Raw genomic sequence first — 14,928 nt, 5'->3', positions numbered from 1 at the left:
ACGTCCCCTCCTGCCACAGAACCATGGATTGTAAATGAACTCAGTGGTCCTTTGTAGCCTAGTGGCCACACCCTACCTAAATCACACACCCAACTTACTGAGAGGCTTGCTTCTTTTTCAGCACAGCCCATGAATCAAACGCAAGAACACTCCCTTCTTCTGAAAATGGAACCTGTACAGTTGGTGACACAATAGGTCAAGAGCCAGTGAAGTTTTCTGTAAAGGTCCTGATAGAAAATATTTCACACTTTGGGGCCATGTGGCCTCTGTCTCCACTCTTCAGCCTTGCTAACCATGGTGCAGATGCGGCTGTCCAGTCTGCATAAACAAACGGATGTGGCTGTGCACCAACAAAACCTGACTTACAAAAGCTGGCTCTGATCCGCAGGCCATCGTTTGCCGACCTCACTCTGGACCAATGCTGTTGGACAGAAACATAATGTTAACCACAGATTTAATTTTATGTTTCTCTGTAGCAACATTTAAAAGGTTCTTAATATATTAAAACATCTCAATTTTTAAAGACTTTTAAGAGATGGAGTAAAAAACCTTAGAGATGAAAAGAACAGATGCCTTACTGTTGCGCGTGGGTCACCGGCCAGCAGTGACCACGGAACGCTGTGGATGGCTCGACAATACACGAGAAAAAACACACATGCACAGAGACAAACTAGTTTCTGTGGGGAAGTAGGGACGAAATGGCCACCCCTTCTAGTGAGGGAGCGCGCTGATTTACCGTCCATACCTGCTTTTATTAGGCTCATTTTGCATAATAATTCAGGTAAAGTACAGTACTCATTAGGGGGAAGTAAGAAACTACAGAAAACAAAGAACTCTGCCGGTCTATTGAGTTGGGGTCAAAGAGCTGTAAGGCTGAGGAACAAAATAACTTCCTCCTAAGACCCTCCTCATTCAACTGAGAGCATTCTTGAACAAAGAAGGTTTCACAGTAATTTACATGTTCTTTCTTAGGCCTGATCACCCCGGGAAATCCGCACTTCCCAGTACCGAGCTGTACTTCCCCGTCATTGTTTCAGGCTTAGGTGGAGCGCAGGAACTAAGGCCACCGAGAGATAAGGAGATTTTCTTCCGGACGCTGAGAACTCAGACTTTGTCAAAGCCGAGGAGTGAGGGCCCATCACCCCCTTTTGCTGCAGCCCCCCAAGTCCTTCTTTTGGGGGGCCTCCCAAAGTGATCGTGCCTGGCTTGGGTTGTTCCCCCCGTGGGGAATCTTACCCGTCTTTGGCTAACCGACCAAGCTTTTTGGGGTTCGGCAGCAGAAACAGCATTTCTGCCAGGAAGATAAGCTTTTGTCTCCTTGCTGGCTCACGGTTCCAAGGGCGTTCCCTTAGCCTTAGCTAGGCGGGGGTTTCAGCTTCTAATACCAGTCAGGGCGGTTCCCAACACCTTACCTCAAAAACAACTAAAATTTGCTAAAGCACCCTAATATTTAATGGCTTAATTGAGAAATTTTAAGTGATGATAGGAAACTTTGCATAATTACTAAAGTGCCCATTTATATACACTATAAATAGAACCAAAATTCTAACCGTAAGGTTATGCCAATTTAAAATTATTTTAGCCATAGAAAATCTAAAACCAACTCAAAGAGAAGACTTGGCCATACCCCTGCCAATATTTCATGCTGACTCATCTTTTATGGGTGAAAGCAGATGGTTTAATGATCAGCACTATTCAGGAGGAGCCTGAACCCCAGGATTCATCTCTGGTGAGTTTCCATTCATATAGTGTCTCTTTCTCTACCATCTCAAGGACATCTAATCCCCACCCAGAGGCATGCAAGCCTTTCCCACTCTGGCAGGTTTACCTGCCCTGGTACGAATAGTCTCAGGTTCTAGTTTTATGTCTCCTTCTCTCTGCATTTCCCTGCTCTAGCCGGTGTGGAGGAAAGGGGTACATAGAGGAAATGGGGCTGCTGCTCTAGGATAGTTTCAGCAGCCATGGCTCACCTCAGATCCTGCAGCCAGTCAACTCAAGCTTGTTGATCTGGGAGAGGCAGGGGACAGAGAAGGTGGCAGCCAGCAAGGCTTCTTGCAGTCCATACTAAAAATGGTATAATGTTACTTCTGCCACCTTCTTGTGTCTATGCAAACCATATGGCCACCCCAGGTTTAAGGGCGGGAACATAGGTTTCACTGCCTTCCAATATGAGAACCTCACATTGCATGGGGAGGGGGATAATTGTGTCCATTTTGCAAGCAATCTATCACAGAGACTAATATCAAACTACAGGATTGGCCCCTATGTGGTGCATTTTAATGAATTGCCTTCCTTCACTCCCTTGCATGAGTTTGTATCTCATCCTGGAATGTGGAAGAATAAAACATTTGTTCATACATGGTCAACTCTTATTGATGCCCTAAAATCAAGCTGAGATAAGCAGCTCTATTCACAACTCTCAGTGCTCTGTCTCAGGCTTAGGTGCTCAATATCACTTTTCTCTGTGGCACATTATCAGTGCATGTGTGGTTCATAACTCAAAGTGCTCTATTGGTGTCCCTGGAGCCCGTGTGGATTCCCTGGGCCCCATGGCCAGTGCTAGTTATAGAGAATCAGCCAGGGCCCACTTGACTGGGATACCAAGATAAAATCTGTCTTGGCTTACTCTCTTTTATTCCTGGTCTGCTTTCTAATTCTGGACTCACTGTAATGATTATTATATAGTAGCTAAGGTAATTCTAGCTGCTATAACATGTTAACTCTTATATCTCAGTAAATAAGCTCAACAAAATAGGAGTTTACTTCTCAATCACTTAATATCCAACATGGATTTTCTTGACCAGAGCTTGGCATTCCACATGGTCATTCAGCAATGCAGATCCCATCCCATGGCTCTGGCACCCCCTGGCATTAAGAGTATCCTGCTAGATCTCATCCATCCAGCTGGCAGATGGGAGAATGGAGAGAAGGAAAGGGGCTCCTTCGTAACTTTGTTCTGGAAGGGAGCCATATCGCATCCTGCTCATATTCCATGGGTGAGAATTGATCTCTTGGTCCATCTAGATGCAAAGAGTGCTAGGAAATGTGGCTTCTGGCTGACAGCTTTTTAGCAACATGTTTACACTGTGGAGGAGGGGAGCACACCCATTTGATGGTCACCTAGCATATCTGCCACACTGATTAAGAGTACTGATATCTGTGTCCAACGGAGGAAGAGAAGGTGCCCTGCTGTACTTCATTTTCTTTATTGCGAAATATATCACATGTCTAGAAAAGGTGTACTGGTCACCTCACATGTCCCATCTCACATTTTTTAGGCCAGTCTTTTTCGCTCCCTCCATCACTGGGGCAACTGTGACTCACCTCAGTCATACCACTTACCTCTGCTTTTGGACAGGGCAGTTTCTTTGCTGCCACCTTCCGGGATACATGTGGGAGTCCCCTCAGCTATTCTGAAGCAGGAGATGGGAGCAGGTGTGTGAATATATCCATCTTCATTACCTTGAATGCTCAGTTGAGACTCAGTCTTCACAGCTCTTCACAAGAACTGATCCCTGGTTGTCCACAGGTAACCAGCTTGATAACCCACCCTTGAACAGGCTTCTCTCCTTCCTGCTTCACCCTCCTCACTGTGCCTGGATCTCCCTTTTCAAAATAAACTGCTCACATGCAGGTCTTTGTCTCAGCTCTGCTTTTGAGGAACCCAGGCTAAGACAATGAGTATAGCACATGGAAAGCTTAAAGAATAGTATTAAGTGCTTATATCTGCTACAAGTTAAGAAATATATTGTGGACTCCTGTCTCATTTATTTCAGAGCTCCCTGCACTTAGAAACGACTTTTTGTTTGACTAAATGAATCAATTAATGAACAGAGATGCTTCCACAGACTTCATTGTTCCCTAGACACTGGACCAGAAAAGAGCAAGCAAATAATAGATCAGTCCCCAATTATAGCACTCATAGTATCAAATTGACTTTAAACACAAACAAAAAACACTGGTCAAACTACTCGAGCTGACTTCAGCCTGACTACGTCACATTTCAAGCAGCAAGAACCAGGGATATAAGCTGTTCACATTTGCTGCACCCAGTTAACAATAAATAAATAGAAAGTCACTGCCAGAGATTGTCCGTGTATGGAACTGGTCACTAAATGTTTTGAATTCTCTGTGCTTTAAGGGCAGAGAAAATAACAAGCAATAGAACATTTCCCAATTAACTTAATGAGGAAATGATTTCTACAAAATTTAGAAAACCTTTTTTTTTATTCTTCACTGGAGATATGCTCATTGATTTTAGAGAGTGGGAAGGAGGGAGAGAGAGAGAAACATTGATGGGTTGCCTCCTGTATGCTTCCCGACTGGGATAGATCCTGCAGCCATTTGGTGTGTGGGACAATGCTCTAGCCAAATGAGCCACCCAGTCAGGGCTACAAAGCCTTTCTTAAATACATTCTACTTGCTTGTAATTTGTGCAGAACAGAATATTTTCAGTTAGGAAAGAAATTGGTTTTTTGGATTCCACATAATTAAGATTATTATGTAATTTATTTTAAAGGGTCTTATGGTGAGAGACCCTCACCACTGTCTTCACTCGGAGATATCCTGCCCTAATTCTCATAGTTTCCTGGAATATGTGATTCTCAATTACCCAATTAGCCCCACCCACTATGGTTACCAAGAAAAAAGAAAAGGTGTATGTAGAAAACTGAAAGAAAATAGAAGATCTTCGGTGTTAGGAAAGTCAACAGCAAATTAGTCTTTCTTCCCATAAGGATGCAAGTATATCTGTTCTGTTGGTTTGCTGTGATTATGTACCCAGCTGTTTCTAGCCACATTGTTTCATAAAAACAAGAGAGTTGGTTCCCTGCAAACAGGGCAAGAATTTAGATAAATTGCTTAAAAGTGGATACTTTCTGAGAGAGTCCTGGTTTGCTTTCCAGTCATGGGACTATTTAGCTTATTGACCTCCTGGAAAGTGTTTACCCAGAAAGACAAAATGAAACACATTCTTGAGGAGGATGGAAGACAATGTTTTTGAAAAAGATATGTGAGGTCTTATTAGGGCAAAGCCGTTAATTACACACTTCATTATTGTCAAGGTTAATACAGTCTGTGAGAGCAGAGGCACTTTTTCATCTCTTCCTGGGAACAAGGGGAGACAGCTGTTCTTAGCGACAGATCCATTATAGCTTATCACCAGCCGACAGCCTGAGGACGGAGCACCATGAAATATGGCCGCTGTCACCAGGAGCCAGAGCAGCGCTGAGCTGGTTCCTGCACAATGGAAAGACAATGAGAACCATGGCTTCAAACTCAAATAGATTGGGTTACATTGATTTTTTTTAATGCCTGGCTGTTCTGCAGCATGAATTTCACTGATACTCTTGCCCTTATTGTGTTATTGATCTCTATAAAACTGCACAATCTTACTTTAATAAGCATCAAATACCGACAGTAATAAATAGTGGCCTTAACATTTTTAAGCCTGGTTAAACCGTGTTGTAAAATTCTGCATGTTTAGATTGTGTTAATACCGGCCTGCCGCTTATGATTCCTTGAAGTGAAGCCCGTGTCAGAGAAATAAATATTGCTTTGATTCTACTTTAACTGGTCTTCCTGATTAAACAAGGCTGTATACTCTTCTTTTTAAAAATTCAGGGGTAGGGCATGTCAACAATTTATTTGTAATAAATATTTATATTATGCAAGTCCCTTCTTTTTAACACTGATGTAATTGTTTTCATTGTGAGAATGACATATGCTTTCTTAAGGGTGATACATTTATACAAGCAGTAAACATTTTCAAATGCTGAAAAGGAGATTCAAGAAAAACCATGCCTTGGGTACGCTATGCTTTGGTTTCTTTGAGTTTTGTTTGTTTGTTTCTTTTTACTGTGGAAAAATATTTTCTTTTTAAATGTCTGCAACCAGACCTTCACTTCTCTGGTCCTCAGGTTTTATTAGAGGCTCAGGGCTTCATAATAATACCATGATGATATAGAGCAGGTGTATTAAAATGGTGAAATCTGTTCCAGTCTTCATTTTGCTTAAACAAAATAAATATTATACCTTCATAGGGAATGGAAAAATATTGAACAGTGTAGATTCCAACAGCCAACTATAACATTATATAATTTAAACATAATGTGTATTTATACATTTAACACTATATATGCATATATAAAACATATATATTTAACACTATACTCTCTCTTCATATAAAATACAAAATCCTACAATACTGAAAAATTGTACCTTAGTCTAATGTTTTATTATGAAAGTAACCCTGATTGTAGAAAATATGGAAAATACAATATCTGTGTTCTGGTAGTGAATTTCTAAGACTAACAGCCCATCCCCCATCATAGCCATTTAGAAATTTTCTGAAGATGAACAAACAGATTTTCTTGATATAAATTTCACAGGAAAAAATAGAAATGTGCTCTTCAGTGACCTGTTGAGTACACAGTGAAGAGCAGACCAGCAGCCTCATTGCCTGAGGGCTTGTTTGAGATCCAGAATCTCAGGCCGCTCCTCAGACCTATTGAATTAGAATCTCCCATTAACAGAATCCAAGTGATTTGTTTGCACACTCAAGTTTGCAAAGTAACTCTCAAAATATAAGTCACCTTTAATCTCCTTACTTAGAGATGATTGCTTTCAATAATTTACTATATTTCTATTAACCTTTATTTTCCATACATACAAAGTCTGTCCAGAAGGTGTCCAGCCATGTCATATCAAAAATAGAGACATTTATTGAAGAAGATACAAGATACAAGAAACATTGTACATAGGACAATGATGCCTCAGTCCCCTTCAAAGTAGGCCCTTTGGGACCTCACACAGTTCTCCCAATCACTATCAGCTGCCCTATCATATTTTCCTGAATCTCATCAATGATCTGAAGTCTTTTCCCTTTCAAAGGTGATTTTAGTTGTGGGAAAAGCCAGAAGTTGCAGGGTGCCAAATCTGGGCTGTAGGGGGGCTGAGTCACCTGGGTGATTTGATGTTTCACCAAAATATCTCTGCATGAGATGTGATGCTCAAGCTGGCACATTGTTATGATGAAGCTGCCAATTACCAGCTGCCCATAGCTGTGGCCTTCTAAATTATATGAATAGTTTCCATCGAGGAATGTTCAAGCTCAATGCAAAATTTGATGGAGATTCATTGCTCTACTTGCTCAGTCATTTTGAATGTGATGGCCACACAATACACATGCTCACTCAATGGGATCTACCATTCTCACTGACTAGTACAGTGAAGTTGTCGTTGTTCATGCATGCATACAGCAGTCCACTGTCCTTGGCTGCCAGGTTATGTCAATGTCATGCAAACCATTCTCATATTAACAATGACTGTACTTTTTCTGGACAGACTTCATGTATTTCAGTTTAAATATTGAGAGTCGTCCTGGCTGGTGTGGCTCACTGGATTGAGTGCTGGCCTGTGAACTAAAGGGTCACCTGTTCAATTCCCAGTCAGGGCACATGCCTTGGTTGCAGGCCAGGTTCCCAGTAGGGGGCACACAAGAGGCAACCACACATTGATGTTTCTCTTCCTCTCTTTCTCCCTCCCTTTCCCTCTTTCTAAAAATAAATAAATTAAATCTTTTGAATAAATAAATATCAAAAGCCTAACTTTGTTAATTTTTACAACTCAAACATGACAGTTTTAAAAAGATAACAATAGAATGTTGATCATGATTTGAAAGTATTACATTTTTAGATCTAATGAGTAGTATGAATATATGATAGTTGTAATTAATTTGCAGTGCATCTGTTTAAATTCTAGACATTTGTATTTAAAGTTACTAATAGTCATTTTTTAAAGTCTCTACATCAATTATTCTTTCACTTTAACATATGAAGCTGAGATTTATTTCTCTATTTGTGTTTGCAGCTTCTTTTTTTAACCTAAATTATTATCAGCCTAATTTAAAAGTAAATTTTACCCATAATATTGTTAAATAACTATCATTTATTAGTACTTACTGTATGCCAAGAATAGTAACTAATTTTCACACAAATTATTTTATTGAATCATCAAATTAACTCTATGAGATAGGGATTTATTATCAACATTTTTGGGATTAAAAGATCAAGTCTTTGAAACATTAAACAACTTGCCTAATATCATATTGTTGTGAGCCTAAAATTAAAAAAAAATAACCAATATTACACTGTTTTATAAGAATATTTTTTACTCAGTGGATAGTCTATTTTTTTCTTCTAAGTAACATTTAACACATAGCAATGCTAATATTTCTACTTCCACATTAACAAATACAGAGAATTCTATTTATTGTGTGTACCACGATGATTTTGCCTGTGAACTGAACATAGTCCTCTGGATATGCAGTGAAAAGAGTGCAGAACAGGCTCCCCACCTCTGAGGCTACTGATTAGTGTGTATGTTGACGCAGCAACCTACTAATCTCAGAAACTTGAATAAATGTACTTGGGGGCCAAAAATTACAAAATAGCTGTTTATAATTGTTTGGTTTTCAGTTTTCCGAGTGTAAAACATTTATTGCACAATTAATGACAGACCTCAATTATGTTATTGTTTAGTCATTTAAAAAGTATTCACAGATTGTATGGATATAGACATATAGATATTGTAGGTGTCTATTATAGCTGTCTGTGGATATTATCAGATGAATGGATGGATGGATAGATAAATAGATAGATGCCTCTTTTTGACATCTAAATCTCTCTCTTGTTTTTTAGCATTCCCAGAAATGAAGTAGTTTCAAGTGTGCTCATTCAACTTACTAAGGAAATTGGAAGGTTTTAGTGGGAAAATAGGGAGATTTAAAGGATCCAGCAGTTTCAAAGGAAGTATTCAATAATGCTCTGATCTCAAAGGAATCACATAAGAAGAGATTTTTTCCCCTTCTCAATATCTGTGTCCTGGTGGTGAATTTCTAAGACTAATAGTCCAACCCCCATCATAGCCATTTATTAACTTCTTGAGGATGAGCAAACAGATTTTCTTGATATAAATTCCCAAGGACAAGTGATTCAAATGCTAATTTGATATGAGCAGGGAACTCTCTCTCCATAATCACAGTTACCCTCATAGCCCCAAGGATGGTGACATCTGAACACAGTCTGATCATCTCTGTTATCTTCTCAGTCATTCAGTGAGTGATAAGCTGGTAATTACCTCTCTCTTTTTCTTCAATTCTATTATTTCCCTCTGGAACTAGATAATTCTCCTCTTCCTAAAACCTTTTCATGATTTTTAGTTTGATCTTCTTTGATCTTTTCTTTATAAGTTTTATGTTTCAACTTGCCTTCATTGATGAGGTGTATTTAATATTCTAATTTATTTTACATTTACTCATTTATGTCTACCTGAAGTCAGTGTGTTTATTAAGGGCATTAGCAATCCCTATTGCCATCAGTCTCTACAATTCCTGTGGGGTGGGGAGTGTCACTAAATATCAAGTGAAATTACCTATTTTAAAGATTGGAAAATAAGTAAAGAAAAAATAAAACAAATTACATAGCACATGTGGCTGAAATTGAGACCAGAACCTAGAATTATTCATACTCTGTGAATTAAACATATTGCTAAGAGTAAAGTAGGTAATAGAAAATACTCCTTAATGACCCATTTTTGATGGGTTATGTTATCACACACCAAACCTTTGCATTGCTAACTGGTGCTAGTTTATTTAGCTCAAGAGTCTGAAGACTACCTTGGAAAGGAAGCCAGACTGGGTGCAAGAGCACTTGGGTTTCAGTTCCAGGTCTGTGACATGTCAGTTGACAAAGTCATCTCTGAGTCAGTTCAGCAAAAGGAGGAGGTGACCTAGATGCTCTCCAGATTCCTTTCAACATTAAGATACTGGAAATTATTCTGTGGTCCCAGAGCTGAATATTTCATGTATTCAGAGATGGGAAGGGTGAAGGCAGACAGGAAAAATTAACTGAAATATTAAGACAGACAGCATTTAGAGAAATGTTTTTTCTAGGATATAGACCCAAAGATAACATTGAACTTGAAAAATTCTAACATAGTTAACTGTTATTTGTCAAGTTCAGAGAAAGTATAGATAATATTTTGCTAAGGGGTTATCCAAGAAGGTCTGACAATTCAGAAGGTACTTAAAGACATAAGCACACCTTGCAATGATTACTCATGTAGCACACTGATGCAAACACCAGCCCTCAGTGTCTGTGTCATTATGGATGAAATGAGACATTCACATGGACTACCAAGTCCGATATAGGAAAAGGGACAGCATGGCTTTTTTCTCAAGGGGAGCAAAAGCCTTAGCCCTTGCTGTGACCAGCCTTTATTGGGTTTCTAGGCACATTACATGATGGTCCTCATTTACTATGCACAGGTTCACTTTAGGTGGTTACCTTTTACAGAAAACAAAGGTGCCAATGCTGCTAATCACATCACAGAAGAGGGATATTAGCAAATGAAAAGGCAAAAGTGGTTGAACTGGTTACACTCATCCTTGGAAAGTTTAGCATGGATTTTAGGAAGTTCCTTTGCAGTAAATGTCCTCAATTCAGGGTGAGGGAGTTTTTTAGCAAGAGCAAAACTCAAAGTGGCCTAGGCACATTGCAGGCCTGATTCCCCATGGGAGAACCTATCTGTGGGTGTGGGTCCTGTGCATCTCCGAGTAGGAGCTGGGCCCACACCACACAGAATGGTCTCCTACAACACACCAGTCAACACAGATGCCTGGGATTAAAAATACCCAAAAGCTACTTGAATTTTTCATAACATTTCCTTTGAGTAATCTGCCTTTGTTCAAAAAGAGAGAGTAGGAAGGTGCAGAGGGTAATTTCTATCCAGAATTTTGGCTAAAAAGACTTGTAGTTCATATACTGTGTTGTAAACAAACTGATGCTATTCCCTTAAAAATTCATCCAAATAATATTGAAGAGGAGGCCAAGAGTTTAAATCCACAGAGAGTAACAGTACCTATGTGTAAGAGGTTTTGAAGAGTACCCTGAGCAAGTAGAGAGGTTGTAAGCAGGTAAAATACACCTGAGATGCAATAGGAAGCTGCTCAAATAGCCATGATATTTTTGAGGGTGAGTTACTAGCATCCAAATTTAAGGGATTAGAAAACATCCATCTTATTCCTTCCTCTTCCTGAGCTGCTCACCCCTTCCTGTTTATAGGTATTGTTTCTCCACGTTCATCTGTTGGGGTGGGCACAGACATTGCTGCTCTGAGAAAAGGTCTAAGTGTATACATATGCACTATGATTCTCTCTGGGGGGTGCTCCAACAGAACATCACCTACTTTGGCAATCAGTCAATCAGTCAATCGATTTATACCCTCCCACATGCAATCACAACTTATCATATAATAGAACTCTATTAAGTGATAAAAAGGAATCATAAAAAATATGCTATTAATTCACAGAACAACCTGAATGAACCTTAAATGCGTTATGCTAAGTGAAAGAAGCCAGACCAAAAGGCTCCAGACTGTGTCATCTCATTCATATATTTCAGAAAAAGGCAAAACTATAAGGATGGAAAAAAGATCAGTAGTACCAACCTTGTCTTTCATTATAGGTAGTTTTATAAGCACCGATCTAGGAAAACATTTCCTAGGACAACATTGACTTTTTTCCAGTTTGAAATTTTTTTTTCCTATGGTACAACTGAGATGGTTTTAAAAAAATATTTATTTATTTATTTTTAGAGGAGGGGAAGGAGGAAGAAAAGAGGGAGAGAAATATTACTGTGTGGTTGCCTCTTGCATGCTCCCCATTTGGGACCTGGCCCGCAACCCAGGCATGTGTTGTCCTGACTGGAAATTAAACCAGCAACCCTATGGTTCGCAGGCCCATGCTCAATTCACTGAGCTACACCAGCCAGGGCAAGATGTTCTGAACTCCTTGTTACTTGCTCAAAGATATTTTTCTCTTAAAATCCCAGAATTCTAAAGTCACAACACTTTGTCCTTTGTTCTTTTATCCACCCCCATCCTATTTTGCTGCAAACCTTGTGATCATCAGGGTGCTGCTGACTATCTCTGTGCTTTTCTTCTGTTTCTGGTATTCCAGTGTTGTTCAGGTTCATTAAAGGGGACATCTGAACCTGGCAATTTGTCACCAAGATTCAGTTACACCTACATCGTTACCAAGCCACCCGCAACTATGTGGTGATGACACACGAAAGTGTGGTCATAACAAGCATTACAGCTGGAGACTTAATGACATCACATTTGGTCACAAATTAAATCACACAAGTAATGTTCATGCTGCTCCTTATTTATAGTTCAGAAAGCTCCTTTTTCTTCTAAAAAATCTGATAACTTCCATTATCGTGTGTCTCCCAGGAAAGAGTAAAAATCAGAAAGTGCAATAATTTCTGTGTATGTTAATATTCAAGTAACAGTGTTTACTGGTTTGCAAATAATCTGTGTAATGAATGTAAAAGCGTACTCCTTTTATAACCAAACAGGCTGTTAAAATGATCATCATCAGCTTATTGTTGGATGGTTAGGGCTGAATATTTAAGTGGAGGGAAAAGGGGAGGTATTTCCTATGAACCAGCAAATAAGTAAATAATAGCTTAAATAGTCTTCTAAATGGTTTTTTGATGTTTAATTGATCTCCCTATTGAAATTGGTAAGGAAAAATTTGCAATTTGAGATAATTATGTAAATATTGTATTAATTTCACTACTGAAGTCAATCAACAGTTCTTTTGGGGGGATAAAATCTTTTTTTATGAAATGTCCCTGGGGTCTGTGTCCCCCAGTTTTAAAGTGGATGGAGTGGGCGTGGGATTCCTCCATCAATTCCAAAGCCTGAAATGTTTGCCTTCAACAGTGTTCCTTTCATTATTCCCAGACAATCGTTAGAGGAAACAAACCCTGCAAGGAATCCTCCATAAATGGCCTCCTGGAGGATTTCGACAACATCTCCGTGACTCGCTCCAACTCCCTAAGGAAAGAAAGCCCACCCACCCCAGACCAGGGAGCCTCCAGCCATGGTCAAGGCCACCAGGAAGAAAACGGCTTCCTCACCTTCTCCCAGTATTCCAGCGAATCCGATACCACGGCTGACTACACAACAGAAAAGTACCGAGAAAAGAGTCTCTATGGAGATGATTTGGATCCATTTTATAAAGGCAGCCATGCGGCCAAGCAAAATGGGCACGTAATGAAAATGAAACACGGGGAAACCTACTATTCTGATATGAAGCCTTTGAAATCCGATATTGCCAGATTTCCTGTGGATTATTACACACACTTGGACTCACTGAGCAAACCAAGTGAATACAGTGACCTCAAGTGGGAGTACCAGAGAGCCTCGAGCAGCTCCCCTCTAGATTACCCGTTCCAATTCACGCCTTCTAGAACTGCAGGGACCAGTGGCTGCTCCAAGGAGAGTCTGGCGTACAGTGAAAGTGAATGGGGACCTAGCCTGGATGACTACGACAGGAGGCCAAAGTCATCGTACCTGAATCAGACAAGCCCTCAGCCCGCCATGCGGCAGAGATCCAGGTCAGGCTCGGGGCTCCAGGAACCCATGATGCCCTTCGGAGCAAGTGCATTTAAAACCCACCCCCAGGGACATTCATACAACTCCTACACCTACCCTCGCTTGTCGGAGCCCACAATGTGCATTCCAAAGGTAACGTTTACTGCCTACTTGTTCAGGGTATGGGACCCTCCCCAAAGGTGGTGCTAGGACCACCTTCTTATACAGTTAGATACAGTTAAAGTTCTGGGTTGCCTTTTGAGTGAGAATTCATCTGATTTCCACTCATAAGCCCCAAAAATAGAAAATTTAGGGCAAGACACATTTACTCATTAAAAGTCCTTTTGGGGCTCTCCTATGAGGTTTCTAGTTAAAAGGCAAAGGAATCTTGTTTATTTGAAAGAACTTAGTACAATATGAGTACATCATATTTGTCATAACTTCTGTGTTAAGGAGTATATGATTGTAGATCATTAGGTGGAATAATACAGTTTCCTGCATTCTGTCAAAGTTTATGTAGCTGTGCTGAAAAGAGAAAAAATCAGGATAACGTGGTAAGTTTTTTAAAAGTTATTTTTATTCTACTTAAGGGGTGATTTTTCATTTTAAAAGTATGATTGTTTTACGATTGTCTTGAAATATCATTTTTTGTATGAAATTTTGGGGTGATAGAACCTGGTTGCTGGACCCATTTTTGTGTGTGCTTCTATTTTGTTTTGTTGTAACAGCTCCCTTGATTTAAAAAATAAAAACACCACATTTTTTAAAATGCTAGCTGCTATAAATTTGCTTCAAAATCTGACTGATGATGATACCCCAAAGTTTGGGGACTACTGTTGGAGAAGTTACTGAACCTAGAAGTATAGACTTTGTAAGATACCTTGGATAGTGTGCAAGTAAGTAGTTTATTTTCCCATGGTAACATAGAAATATTTCTGCTATCACCCCTGTATGGCAAAGTGAAAATGGGGCATTTGGTGATGGGCTGTGGATGACGTAGAGGTCTCATGCTAGTTGAGAGGGATGTGACTTCTAATAGTGTGATCATGTACATTTGTATCAAACACTTTCCAGCAGCTTTATGGGCTGCACAGCAAAGTCTGAGAGGCTAGCCTGCCTACATTCATTTGCTTTATTGATGGTAGATAGTCAGTATTTTTCTTTTCTTACTATTTCTCATAAACACTACCCAATGTGTTGAAGTCACTTAAGGACATACTGGGAGTGCCTTAAGCCACTAAAAGCTTTCACTTTAGTTCCCAATACATAACATCAAAAACAAAGACCTGAAATATGTACCTTCAGTTAAAATTGAAATACTGCATATGTTTTTCATCTTACTGTGTTACTTATTTGAACTCCCTTGGTCAGAGCATCATGACTGCCTCTACTCTGTATGCTCTGACAATGACAGTTGCTGGGAAGAGGTCTCACAGACCAATAGGCAAAAGCTATATGAAGCCATATGCAGTATTGTGATGAATG

At 39.7% G+C, this 14,928-nt stretch overlaps 1 protein-coding gene across 3 annotated transcripts in view; it reads left to right on the top strand.

Annotated features, from left to right (window-relative positions):
• The window catches only part of PAK5 (p21 (RAC1) activated kinase 5), a 273,223-nt gene that overhangs the window by 215,053 nt on the left and 43,242 nt on the right, over window positions 1–14,928 (top strand). For all 3 annotated transcript variants that reach the window (XM_045833660.1, XM_045833662.1, XM_045833661.1), the window contains exon 4: window positions 12,811–13,596. In XM_045833660.1, coding sequence (XP_045689616.1) covers window positions 12,811–13,596 — 786 coding nt within the window. The remainder of the gene's footprint in view (window positions 1–12,810; window positions 13,597–14,928) is intronic.

Source organism: Phyllostomus hastatus, unplaced genomic scaffold, assembly GCF_019186645.2.
Source record: "Phyllostomus hastatus isolate PE091 unplaced genomic scaffold, TTU_PhHast_1.1 phas_contig_17, whole genome shotgun sequence".
In the NCBI taxonomy this organism is placed as follows: domain Eukaryota; kingdom Metazoa; phylum Chordata; class Mammalia; order Chiroptera; family Phyllostomidae; genus Phyllostomus; species Phyllostomus hastatus.
This window is presented reverse-complemented; position numbering and strand designations above follow the sequence as displayed.